The 14454-nt window shown below is 36.5% G+C and overlaps 1 protein-coding gene across 1 annotated transcript in view; it reads left to right on the top strand.

Moving 5' to 3' along the window:
- The first annotated feature begins 430 nt into the window (after positions 1 to 430).
- The window catches only part of LOC129257494 (transcription factor TFIIIB component B'' homolog), a 31148-nt gene continuing 17124 nt past the window's right edge, over positions 431 to 14454 (top strand). The window contains exons 1-6 of the mRNA XM_054895829.2: positions 431 to 525; positions 9364 to 9613; positions 10095 to 10494; positions 10817 to 11079; positions 12038 to 12144; positions 13555 to 13629. Of these exons, the coding sequence (XP_054751804.2) occupies positions 9380 to 9613; positions 10095 to 10494; positions 10817 to 11079; positions 12038 to 12144; positions 13555 to 13629 (1079 nt within the window). The 5' untranslated portion in view covers positions 431 to 525; positions 9364 to 9379. The remainder of the gene's footprint in view (positions 526 to 9363; positions 9614 to 10094; positions 10495 to 10816; positions 11080 to 12037; positions 12145 to 13554; positions 13630 to 14454) is intronic.

The raw sequence follows: 14454 nt of genomic DNA, 5'->3' as shown, positions 1-14454 counted from the left end.
ACTGTCATTTTTATATATTTGTACAGTTTTAGAAGTGGGGGTTGAAGCAATCCCGCCCCCGGTTCCCAGATTATGCGACTAAGCAGAAAATAGCCTAACCTAAAGAATACAATACAATTCTAAAGAGGGTGTTGCAACGCCTATGATAAAAGTTTTTTTTTTATCGTTCTTGTATATTTAAATACCATAATGTAATTTATTATCATACTGTAATTACAATTATCTCACAGATGTCTCAGTATAACGCTACAGTGGACAATCAAGTTGCATTGCATTCTAAAAGTACCTCTAGAAAATGTACTAAACTATTCTCGTTTTCTTTTTTTGAGGGGGGGGGGGGTTGCAGTACACAGCTCGTATTTCCAGTGATTGCAAGAGATTTGATAGGCGCGGCAGCCGCATATAATATTCACGTACGGTAAGTACCGGTACATATCGCGCGACGATTGCGAGCGACTGCGCTGCATGCACTGCACGTCATTTCATGCAAGTGTCAGGTGGAGCGGCTCGGCAAAAAAACAGATGGTAAGTTTGAGTTACGAAATAACATTCCTTTCAGGGTGTTGATTAATAATCGTTCAGTATTCAATTTCTTTTATTTTCATTTATTTCCATTGATCTACCATAAGTTTAATTATACAAGTCGTTTGGAAAATGCTTTAAATCGTGAATAGTGTTGAGCTGTCACTCAATGTGACGCTTTTTTAGAAAACATGTCGTGAGAGTGAATCAGTGGGACCACAGTGTAAATGTCAAGGGCAGACGGGTTACTGCTGTAGTTATTACCGTATGAACTATGATAGGGGGACCTAAAGCTACGCACTTTGTTTTCAATCTATAAAAACTAACCAATTTCAATATTTGAACAAATTATCTTTCACTAACTTGTGGCAAATATTCTAAAGGAGATCATTAACCAAGAAGAAAATGACGCAAAACTCACGTAATACGAAAATCCCGCCGTGTTTTCCGAAGCCCTCTTGGGAGTCTTGATTTCGCTGCCCGATGTAGAAGGGGTCCTAGGCTAAAGCTACGCACTCGATTTATCATGCAAAAAAATAGTATTTCCTGTGCCTCAGTTTCTAAAATATGTTCACATTATTATAAAATTAAAGTGAATATAACTCCGAAATTCCAAACAATTTTTGGTTTTCTCTGCATTTAGAGATTTATTGCAGCCTCTATTGAAAAAAATGAATAGGAATTGTTCGTCACTCTGCAGTCACAGTTCCACACACAGAGCGCGCATTTGCCATTGAAAACTGCATGCGCGATGAGTGGTGCGTAGCTTTAGGACCCCCTTCCATATGATAGCCAGGGGCCTGTTGCATGAAAGGGTCTTTCGTAGAACCATTCTACGTAAGAACGAGATATCGCTCAACTGTTTCACAAAGCCGATTTGGGCGATACGAAGAATGGTCCTTGGAAAGACACCTCCAGACATGTCCTACGTAGGCATGATCTTCTTTGCACACCGCCCGCCACCGTCGGCATTGAGAGAAAATGCATTTACGGCAAGCCACACTGACATATCACCTCTAAACATTTTTTGGTTGCACTCTGATGCATTTTATCTGGGATGGCGTCAAGTTATTTTTTATATGGGGGCTAGTTGTCATCAATTTCAGGTCGTCTTTTTGCACGGCAGGACGACCAAAAACGGATGTCATTTTAACTTCTCCGGGGTACATGCATTATTCCCGGGGGTAATGTAGGCCTATAGGGCCAAAAAATTTTAAAAATATGTTTTCTTCTATTCTCCCTCCGTCTTAGTTACCCCCGGCCCCTTTTCTATTAAAAAAATAAACTTGAAACAATTGAAAAGGGCGGCACTATATCTCTTTAGCCGACCCCTCATGCTTATTATAGATAAACAACAAATTTCTTTAAAATAAATTATGTAAGGTAAAAAACGTGTTCAATAACATTTAGCAAAAAAAAAACAAGACATAAAAAACTAAGATGTTAAACATGCTAAATCATTTATTCATTTTTATTCTATTTTCATTATAATTATTTTTTTGCTGAGATTTATTTTAATCAATGAAAATTAATTGTTGGATTTGAAACAGTGAAACAAAACAAAAAACCAGCAGCTAATATTGAATTTAAAATACAGATTAAGCCTATAGCTTACGAATCCATCACAATCATTACAAATGAAGATAAGTTCATTAAAAAAAAGATTATGGAAAGTCCATACGAAGAGGCGCATTTTAAATCTTAGGGTAGGCCCCTTTCGGCCCTTATGTCATAGCATATAGTCTCTATACTCCTTAACTTTGAAATGTTGAACATATATATTTTTTATGTTATTTATTAAACCTTATATTCTTGTATAAACTTCCATAAATTAAGTGATCATCTTTAAATATGACCAGCGTTTATGATCGTTGTCATATTTAGCATTATTTCTGTAAAAGTATTTTTTCCATTGCGGATTGATTCACACCTTTTTCTATGTTTTAATTATTATTGCAAAGTACTACTTTATCCACTTGGACATGTTTGCAGCAATTATCATATTTTCATTTTCTTCTGTTACTCATCATGCAACTGAGGTATGTTTATACTCTAAACACTCACATTTGTATTTCTTGCGTTATATCTGACAAATAAAATAAATAAATTAGATTTTTCACACGCAGCCTCTCATATTTTCCTTTTTAGTCTCATACAATCAGACACTATTGATTTTGTTTACTCCATTCAAACCCTATATTTACCTCAACAAATAACATATTAACGCATAATTTGCAAAATTATCATTATATACAAGTATTCTATAAAAATACAGAAAATTGAACTAATAAATGTCGAAATTACTTAGTTAAATCAATTTTTATGTCGGACAAGGGTCTCTTTCGTTGAAATATCAATAAAAGGTGTCTCTAAAAAGACACCGTGTTCTAAATAAGGGAAATAATGAAAATTTCGATTTTATTTAGTTATGTTTGTGAATCTTTAAAGTTTTTTTCTCTTTTAACCTCATAAAGTAAGCTCCATACATCAATTCTACTATCAGTAATAAATAAAACATTATTTGATCTCCTTTTACTGAAATATCGGATTTTATGTAAAGTCGTCATTCAGAAATAAAAGGTTCAGGTGACGATGAAGACTAAATATTTTTCCAATACTATCGATATCAAACGATGTCGCGGACATGGAAGACAAAATTGCCTTCGTGAAACGGAAAGCGCTGATTTGTCGCCAATCTTCCTATCTCGGAAGAATGGTCCTGGGACGTTCCTACGTATCGCTCATCTCGTCATGCAACAGGCCCCAGGAGGCTTCTAACGTGTTATAGAGTAAAAATCATATTTACTAACGTATTCTTACTCTCCGCGGAGCCAGGAATTCCTTCCCATTCATCTCCATGACCATGTATACCCAGTTGTTGTGTGTCCGGACGATCAATTTTAGAAAGTCATTTTAAAAAATCTACAAGTGAAGTTTCATCATTTTTTAGTACAAAATGTTAGGAAATATTATAAAGAACAAAATAGAAGATGATTACAAGTATTGAATTCATATCTTTAGTGTAATCCAAAGACAAAAAAGAAGGCTTCAAAAATATAAAGTGCCTGGACACCCGACCCCCTATCCTACCACCAAAAAACCTGAAACTTTCACCCCGAGATATTCTACTTTCCTTCCACTCAATCATTGAATCAATGAACAAGGTATCGAGAGTAACTAAATGCATCTGTGATTCTGTTCGCGTCCGTTCAGCAGACTCAGCAATATTCCACTGAATTCATCAACACACTCTAAACATGTACAGTACACATTCACTAACTCACTCCCACACTACAAAATTATCTGGAGACCACGTACGTGCAGTCGCCGCTGGCTAACGTCAGCTTAATGGACGCCGCCATATTGCCAGATTCAGGCAGATTTGGCCCGCGCCCTCTCCGGCTAACGCTCGGCTAAAGCTCGAACGCCATTCACCCATACACTAATTCCCCTTGATTACCGTTGTTAAAAACCTCTGTCAAATCTTTTCCAGCATTTTTATGAATTAGCGATTGATGTTTTTCCGTTTATCAGATATCCTTCATTATACACATATTTTTTTCATATTTATAACATTTTTATTTTAATCACAATTTTAGTCCAAACGCGGGTCAGTTTTTGTTAACCCACGTTGTTTGTGCATGCCCACGTATAGCCTTACGCGTATTGAAAGGAATGATGTTGGGTCGAAAAACAGAATTGTTATTGTTTGTTCCTTGTTTGTTGGGGATGAAACTATGATGGCGACCAGTCACGTTTGACTGTACCGCCAAATAGTTAAGATTAATTAATTAAGGTCAAGGTGAGATAAGAGAAATGAGCAAGGGGCATTGTGGTGGGGGAGGGGGAGAGGGGGGGGGTTACGAGGGCCGAGTGGGGATACAGTTTCATCATGCAGTACAGGGCGTCGATGAACACTTTTATTTTTTTCTCCAAAATATGGAAAGTGACAGAATAATCAGAAAAAGGTTGATTGGTTCTGATTTTGAAAAAAAAAACAGAATTTATCAAGATTGCTGTTATTCTTCATGGTTGTAGAATTTAATTTAGTTTCTCTGATAAGTATAATTCTTTCAAACAACTCAAATTTTGATTAATATTCGTATTTCATTTATTTCACTCTTTTCTTTCGCCTCGTTTTTTTTTCTTCCAAAAAACCAGGGAGCTGAAAAATATGAGAGCTAGAACCTAAAGATATGGGGTAGCTATGACGTTGGAGGGGGCGCAGCCTCATGCACTGGCAGATCCAAATCAATTTTCACAGGGGACAATTAGAGTAGCCCCTATTTCTTTAATATTATTTTTACAAGCAAAAAGAAGTCAATGAAGACATCAGGCCACCGACAGCTGCCTCGTCAAAGGGGGGGGGGGGGGCGGTCGATTATTTTGAGTATTTTTTTTTCATTTTGTCCTCAATAAGGGGGGGGGGTTCAATTAATTCTATATACACTTCTATTGTCTTTATATATGGGGGGGGGTCTGCTACTGAGCATGTTTTTAAAAGGGCTTAATAAGGGGCTTAATACAACAGAAATTGTACGATTTAATACAATAAAATGTATCATCGAGGTTAATACTAAATTAATACATAATTAATAATTGTTTTAATTGAAAATGAAAATAAAAAAGGCACCCATAGATCTTAACATCTCATAAATACAGGCCTAAACCTGTATTGGAAGTTGAACAGGCATAAAGTATAAATGTTTAGCTATATAGCTGATGCTTTGATCCCGCAACCAAATAATGTTATCATAAACTAGTAGATGTTATATCAGTCATGTCAGTGGCGTAACAAGTGGAAATAATTGAGGGTACTACGATATGGCGTATCAGGCAAAATTTATAAAATATATAGTTGCAAGCAAGCGACATAAGCATAATTTTGACTTTTGGTTACAAAAATCCAATTGAACAATTTCGCAAGATTCTCTTACCTTTTCCTTTTTTTTCTTATTCGTGAATTGGGGGCATGCAAGAACCCACCCCCCCCCCCCATACAGCACCACTCTTTGTTGTCACTGTCTAAAATTTGATTTAAACTTTGAGAATTTGAATTTCTTATCTAAGTAATCCAAAGGGATAAGACAAAAATATTTGCAGATTACTTATTTCAAAGTATTTTTATACCTATAACTCCCCAACTCTGCTCTAGCTGCACTGCACGTTGCCTAACGGCCTTCCACCAAAGGGCCAGGCCGACTCGCCCCGTGAGCAAGTGACCGCGTTCGCGTAAGTTCACCCGAAGCCATGACTGAATTCTGACCATAAACATCACCTAACTAATCACTCTCTGACAATATTTCAAAGTATCTTTTATTACAGTCGATCCTTTGGGCCATTAAACGATAATATTTCCAATGTTATCATGACAAACAATTTTAATGAGATAGTGGCATTGTAGAAAAAACAAATTTATAAGCACGAAATGGCACCAGATAAATCATCAAACATACAGCGCAGCGTTCGGGACTGGTGAGTGGTACGGCTCTCTTGGAGTTTTCGCCCCGACGAATTCGGCGAAAACGCTACCATTGCGCCGTGCGAATGTTCAATCTGCGGCTCTCAATCAGAGACTTGAATGTCTCTTTTTGCATTATCGAAAATGTACCATAGACTTTGTTTGATTTGTTTACAAGTAAGTTGCACATCCGTCGTGATAATTAGGAAAATCCATGATGTCTTCTTCTAATTCTGTAAAAATTACCTCTTCAAAGTGCCTGTGTCAGAAAATTGCCGGAAATCGTAAAAACTTGCCTAAAATGTCTCTTTTTGAAAGTTCATCCATGGTCTGGAAAAAAATGTTATAATTTATGTAGACGTATACCGTAAACAAATACATCCTCGATCACTGAAATGAAGTGTTTGCTAAGCTTTTATATCTCAGACCGCGTTACCATGGCAACTTGGGAAAACCTTTATTTTTTACTAATAAAATTCTGGTTTTAAGGGTCATTTTAGAGACATAAAACTAACCATATTTTGAAGTATTGGGTTTAAATTTCACATAAAACTGAATTATCTATGTTTATACTTTCGTATATGAATATTCATATTTCTTGTAGAATCTTAGTTTTTGATTGGTCAATGTTTCAGTCATGGATAATAACTGAGCGTTAAAAAATCTGAAAATGCGCATTTTATCGGCAACCAACAAGCAAGATGGCGGAACACATTAAGTTGGCGCTATGCACGTACGTGAGACATGGGCAAAATCTCGAATAAAAAGTGAAATTTTCTTACCTAAATCACCATATCTCGCGTCAAAAATATCACAATCGGTACTTCTTAATAATAATAATATACAAAATTTATAGAGCGCTTTATACAAAAGTTTCAAAGCGCTAAGAAAGAAGGGGGGAAAATACAAGATATCTAAAAAAAAGAACAACAAAGGAACTGAAAGTGAGAACACCATTACGAAAAATTAATTATACGTACAAATAAAGAGATAATCGGTGAATACACAACTTAAATATAACGGGTCGATAATCATGTATGTAAATTTAAATAATCCTAATAACTAAGCTTACAATCTTATAAAATCTGAACACAATATGATAATGCAAATTAACTAAGGGGGTTAATTTCATACAGAACACAAAAGAAGTGAAAAATAGGCAAGTGAAACTTATTAAAAGAGGTGGGTTTTAAGGAGGGACTTAAACAGTTCTAACGATGATGCCTCACGTACATTAATGGGGAGATTGTTCCAGAGCTTCGGGGCAATAACTGAGAAGGATCTGTCATCGTAGTTGGTTTAACATCGTACTTAAGAAACAAGGGGTCTAAAAAAGTGGATTTTTCACGATTTTCCCGATGTTCGTGGATTTTGAAACCATATCCTCTGTGAAAACTAGAACTTTCGCGAGCCGATGTCGGCCGCCATTTTTTTCTGGAAGTCAATGCTAAGATCAAAAAAATAATAAAAAACATAAAAAATACGACAACAACACCTCAAAATGTAGTGCCCTAAGTGCGGCTGTTGCGATTATGCTTGCTATTTTCACATGCGATTGCAATGGAACTGCGCACTTAGCAGCGTTCGCGCCGTTTAGAGGTGAATTGCAGCTGCCACGTGGAGCTTGCGGGAGCGCCATAGGAATTGTACATCGGACCATCAGTACCATCAGTCCTCTTTATATGATATGTATGGATTAAAATAGTTTGTTCAAAATAGTTACAGGATGGGAAAAAACCCTTAAGTGGCCGCACACCGGCGCTGGTACTCTAGCCCTATTAAAATCAGGATGTAAATGGGGTATAACTTCATTTCTGACATTTCTTATTTCTACACTATCGATTTCATTTTGAAACCGGTGTGTTGGCTCAGTTGGTAGAGCGTCCGTCTCACAACCGGGAGGTTGGGGGTTCAAACCCCGGCCGCGTCAGACCAAAAGACGTTAAAAGATGGGAGTTGCTGCTACCCTGTTTGGCGTTCAACGATTAAAGGGATAGAGCCTCGTCGATCTGGCGCTGCACAGTGGCTGCCGGGCCCACGATCAATTGGGCAAAGCAAATTTTCGGAGTATTTCATTTCATGTCTATTTCGAACAATAAATTATGGATTATGGATTATGGATTATGGAAACAAGAATTCATTTTTAAAAATGAGAAAAATGTTATGAAAAGATGGGGAAACCTTGCCACCATGTTAACGTCGATTTCATTGTCTTTCGCTTGGCAACAGCACGCAAATCGCGCGATTTGCAACATGCATGATCATGATGATACTATAAGCGTGCTTTGGTTTTGTTTGACCCACGTAGACCGATTGGACATAACATGTTCGGACAGGTCTGTGAAACACAGTATAGTTTTTCCCCTATTTGTTTTCTTGCTCTAGAGCTTCTCGCGGCCCAATGGTTGAGAAGCGCTGTATTAAACAATATCTGACATTTTATTATCAGCCCCCATTCAGCAGAACAACCAATGTACAGAGACTGATGCTTTTGGTCTAAGAAATATAAAGCCCATTTTTAGACAGCTGGCAGAAATCTGACTGTTTTATATTGAAAATTGAAGGAGCTAGATCTAAAAGTTTGACTTTTTTTATACTTTCTCCGAAAGTTACACAGGTAGACTCAAGTTTGGAGAAGCATGGAGAATAAAAAATAATTTGCTAATGCAAAGTTACTCTCCAAAATATCGGTCGCACAGAGACAGTAACCGAATTATTTAGCAAGGAATAAATTTGATTATAGTAGTGAGTGATTGTATTACCGAACGCTCACATTTACGCATCAGAAAATAATTCTAATATGCTTAAAACTTTGCAACATCTTCGAAATGGAATTTGATTGAAAGGTTATGAAAAAGGGCAAAAAAAATATTTTCAAAGCCTTTATTTTCTCAAAACAACAAATAGCTGATCAGTAGTTTTTTTGTTTTTTTTTCCATTTTTCCCACAGAAAACACACGTTCGGTAATACAATACTATTTTCAAGTGACCAAAAATATTTCACATGCTAATAAGGGTGAGATCGGAAACTGATATCATTAAAAAGAAAACTGATCTCAGCAAATATTTTGCATGTTTACTTTTTGTAGGTATTTGTGTATTCATGGTGAAAGTTTGATGAATTTTATGAAAATATTGCATTTGGTAAAAATGATTGAATTTATGAAAAGTGTTCAGTAGTATGATCCACTGACACATATTTGAAAAAAAAAATGCAATGATTATTATTCCACATGTTTGAACAAAATTATTATTACTTGGCTTTTTTTTTTATGAAATGTCTGTCCCTTGCAGCTTTGTTGTGTGACCATTTAATTTAAATTGAATGGTAATAGCAAAAGTTAAAAAAAATCCTTTCCCTTTTTTTCTTCATATTTCAGGTAAATGTAGCACAATATGAGAAGATCAAAGATAAAGCCAAGTATAAACTTGGCATCCAGACGGTCGGTGTCGACACCTTCACACTCTAAGGATAAGGGGAACATCGGAGCACCTGTGACATCAAACACCACACAGGGGAAAGATGCTGTACCCAAACCATCTCAGAAAAGTGCTGATGAACCTCCGAAGCCATCAAGAGAGAGATCAGCCAGTCAGTCTGAAAGGACAGATGCTGACTCAAAGAAAGAGGTATATGTGGTTTGATAATGTAAACATCATACAGCTTTGGAAATAATTATTAGACCGTATTGTATGGGAGCTTAGTATGAAAGTGGTCAGATAATAATTCTCTAAACTGTAACTAAAATAACAAAACTTGCTCATTACTAAACTGCTCAGTAAAGCATTAAAAAACGCCAGCAAATAGGCAATGCTGACATTCTTAAAAGTAGTATGAAGATGAGATTAATGACGACATTGAGAAGAAAATTTGACACTGCCATCTTTTTTTGTAATTAGTAATGAAGGAAAGATATCTGCCAATCAAATTGTGAAGTCAGGGAATCATTTTGTGGTGCCATTGCTCATTTCTGTTTTGGGGCTCAAATGATTTCCTGCAGGTAGTTTAGGATGATCTTTCTAGTTTCCATCTTTAGTCTGCTGTATGTGAGGAGAATTTTCTGTCACTTTTTAAAATGTTTTAAAGTGAATTTTTCTTTTGTACATGCAGACACCAAGACTCAACCCCGAAGTCACCCAAGAACCTTTGCCATTGAAGGATACAACAAAACAACAGGATGGTACAACCCTTCCTGCCAGTGCTCCGGAAGATAAGGATGAGCAGTCATGTGGTGCTACCATTCCATCCTCTGCGTCATCAGCTCCTGCACCAGCCCAGGATGCAGGCACCAAGATGGGTCCACCATCCATCCGAAGGAAGCGGTTTTCAGCTGTGCCCAACCTGGGTCAGCCAAGGTTACGACCCACAGGTCAGAGGTCACAGGTCACCCCTGCTGGGCCGCCTCCAGAGACCAGCAGTCGCCAGGAGCAGAAGGAGAATGAAGAAGCTGTCAAGAGACCTCCCCCTGTCCAAAGAGTGCTCTCTGTACATACAGCCAATGATAAGAAAGGTTGGTTGAACTTTTTCTCCGTATGTATTACATATTTACTTCACACTATTTTAATGGTAGCATCCCAGGTGTGGAGTTTAAGCCACATTTACCTGGCTTTGGCTGCTTTGGCTTTAGTCATGTGTACAAAGAATAGATTCAGAACTCGGGGAGAGAGATAGAGGTAAAGAGAGAGGAATTGATTAACAATGTAGTACATATATGATCATCCAAACATTAAAAAACCTATTATTTCTCCTTCCTTTTAAAGCATACATTTATACATATATATTGCAAATTGCTTTTAAGACTTCAATCAATTTTTCTTTTGTCCACCCTAAAGTTGGTTCAGCCAGTCCACTTATCACATCAGTAGTACCAGATGTGCAGAAAAATGCAGTGACCAAGAGCCATGAACCTGTACCTTTACAGAAAGCACCCATAGCTCCATCGGGAGTGGCTGCTAAGGTAGTGACCACCAAGGCACCGGAAGTACAAGCATCGGGAGACAGCAAGTCATCTGAGGTTGAAGGCAAAAAGAGTGCCCATCATTCTAATGTCTACAGCAAGAAGCTGAAAGAATTGAAAGATCAAATGGATGAAGAGGTAGGCATTTTGTAATGATGTACAAATTTTTGTTGAATTTACCTTAATAGCACCTTTGTTTTGATTTATTTTATGAAATAGGTAAATGTGCATATCGTTCCGACAAGATTTATTGTTAGTGTATATCACTTAAGGGGTTGCCACCCGACCATTTAGCAAGCATACACAGAGTACATAGGCTATGGCAAGCTATTTTCGTAATCCCATTTCTTGATACCAAGCATTGCATTTTGTTAACAACACAAAGGATTATTTACATAAAGAATTTGAATACTTGATATCATTGCTATGACGAAATATAGTTCTTGATATCAAGAATGGCATTCTTGAAAGAAATTGGATTATGAAAAAACAGCTTGTCACATATACCGAATGTAGATATGCTTGCTAAAATGTCCCGATGTGGCATCCTTTTTAGTATCTTCTGTTTTTATTTGCTTGATTTTAAGGAATAGGTCTATGTGCATAACGTTTCATTAGTATATCGATTACGCATTGAGGCTAATGAAATTATCAATGAAGTCCAGTTATGCATGACTCAAATTCAGAGTCTACATTGTATCTCTGGTTTTTCCATGAGAAAGCATGCTGTTGTAATCAAATATCAGTTGTGATGATTGTTGATGATACTACAAATGTTTAGTTGTATGTACTTGCCAAGCTTTAGCAGAGGAGACAACATTAATCAATCTAAAGTTTTAATAAGTAGCTGCTTCATTGCAAATGTAGAGGGGGTTGTGTTATCACTTCACTTTCATCTATCAGCAATACAAAGTAGACAATAAAGAATAAGAGAAAGAAGCTAATATTTTGTGGCAGTGGATCTCTCAAATTAATTAAGTATAAAGATATAATAACACCTGTATCAACCTTTCATTGGATTTTATATTTGATTTGATAATTGCTAGATGGTTGTAATAGTATTGGGACAGAACTTATTTTCTTATCATTTTTCCAGACTCCCTCTAATAGAAGAAAACGGCATGCAAGAAGCACCAGTCCCGACCGAGCCACAATGACCATGGGAGATCTGATATACTACAACCCAAGAACAAACCCCATGAAGTAAGTTATGTGGCACCCATTTTGTTTAACCCTATCTAGGCCGGGGTACTTTGGGAGTTCATATGGCCGGGGATCTAGGCCATCGACCACGCGGGTTGTCTGGGACATAATCTACAAAATTGTATAGTAATTTATTTCATGCGAATTGCTATTAAGTGATTATACTAATTTATGCGTATATTAGTATGCGAAATCATACTTTACCTCTTACTCCCTAAATAAAGCTCCAAATGTTCGAATTTTTGGTATAGAAACTCTTTGTGGTGTTCTTAGCAAGTGTACATTAACAAAATTGCGATATCAAATCATTTTCTTATGTATTATACATTTTTTTTTTTGCAATTATGTATTCTTTGTTTTATTGACCTTTTGTTTTTCATTGTTTTTTAATGAAATTTGTTGGGGACTCTTCTGAGATCATAAAAAGCATAAAATAAATACATTTAGACCAGCAAAACTAAAAATAATCATACATTTATGATTTTTGGTTAAAAACACAATTTGCATTGACTTTGTACATGAAATCACGTTTTTGAGCAAATTTTGGTCTGACATGCACTTACATAATGTTGCGTAATTTCGGAACCACATACCCGGATGACGCAAAATTGGTCTCAAAAGTTGCGCAAGACTTGAAAGTAAAAAGTCAGCGAGCGGCGCGGTCAAAAAATTTTGCACAGCGAAAATGTTGCGCAAATCGTTGAGGGGGGGCCTCAACCTAATTTACCTTAAAAGCTCACAGATTAGTATAATTGATATGATGACTTGATAACAGTTCAATTTAGTGTTACTATAGAGAATCTGCAATACCACAATTTATCACCTCTAAGCATAATGATCTTGCATTACTATCTAAGCATAATGATCTTGCATTATACCTAATGCTGGTGTATGTGTCTCAATCAGTTCGATGTTTCATTTACATCATCATGCAATTTAATTAATTCTCTATATTGTAATACCTGATATGACACCAACACTTCACGCATTAATGAGCATGACGAGTGTGAAATTTTAATGTCAAAATCAGGTTGCGCAGAAAAGTTGAACAAGATGGGTTTGTGATACGATGACCGTGCTTATTCAACGATTGACTTATTAGCATTTCTTTTGTATTCTTTGTTATTTGTCTTTGGATTCAGATTCTCACGTGAGTTTTTGCGCAAATTATTTCCGACATGCTTCAATATTTATTGTTTGTAATCTGCCATGCACGAACGATGTGCTAAGATGTTTGTCTCATATTAAAGATGAGATTCCATTCTTACCATAAATATCAAATTTATCGTAATAACATATTTAATAACTGAAATCTGTCTCTGAAAATGGGTTTCCCTTTTTATGGAAGACACTGTACAACAGGACCCTACTATCATACTGAAGATATGTACCTTGTGTATTTTTCCCCAGAGTTTCTGAAGCAGAGAAAAAGAACAAGAAGAGCAAGACTGAGAATAACCAGAAAAAGAAGGTTACCTTTGGAACGTAAGTACATCATCAGGGGTCCGTAACACAAATGTAAGCGATGATCGCTATTATGAAACGGCCTATCAAGATCATCGTTGCATGCGCATTTTGCTCAGTGAAATGACTAGGAACCAATCAGAATTGCTCTTTCAAATTAGTGATTAATTGCTAACCCTTGTGTTAAGGGGCCCATATCTCATATTACTGGTTTGGGAGCAAAAAAGTTGTGCTGACAAACCCATGAAAAAGCTAAGCAATATTTTTGTTTATAAAATCAATAAGATTGTAGTATGAGGTATGAAAAAATGTTGCAGAAGCAAGCATTTTTTTTTTCTATATCTCCCAACAAAAATATTGCAAACAAATTATATTGTGCAGGAAATATGGAAATAAAAAAAATCCATTCAGAGCTGCACACACAAACTCATGACATCATTCAAAATTACCCATAATGAAATCATTAAGATGTTACGGGGATTTTGAGTGCAAATTTGAACCAAATAATAGTATCAGAAGCGTGGAAGTTTTATGGTGTAGTGGTTCTGACTCTCCCCTTTCAAACAGAAGCTTGTGGGTCCAAAATCAAATTCTAGTTCTGGTGTTCACCCACATTAGTTGCATTCGACCCAGGTAAGGTGAATGACTATTGACAGAACACCTGTTAAAAGATTGAACCCCTATAAACAAATAAGTAGGTGACCTCATGTCCTGCAAATTAAAGGAATTATAATATCACTTGTTTATGCTTACAGCAACAACGGCAACAAATTAAAGCCGATTGGTATAACCTGATTAACGCCAGGGTCGCTTTTCATAAAGACTTGTTATAATATCAAATGTACA

Source organism: Lytechinus pictus, chromosome 3 (genome assembly GCF_037042905.1).
Source record: "Lytechinus pictus isolate F3 Inbred chromosome 3, Lp3.0, whole genome shotgun sequence".
NCBI lineage: Eukaryota > Metazoa > Echinodermata > Echinoidea > Temnopleuroida > Toxopneustidae > Lytechinus > Lytechinus pictus.
Note: the sequence above shows the minus strand (reverse complement) of the source record. Positions and strands in the feature narration are given on the sequence as shown.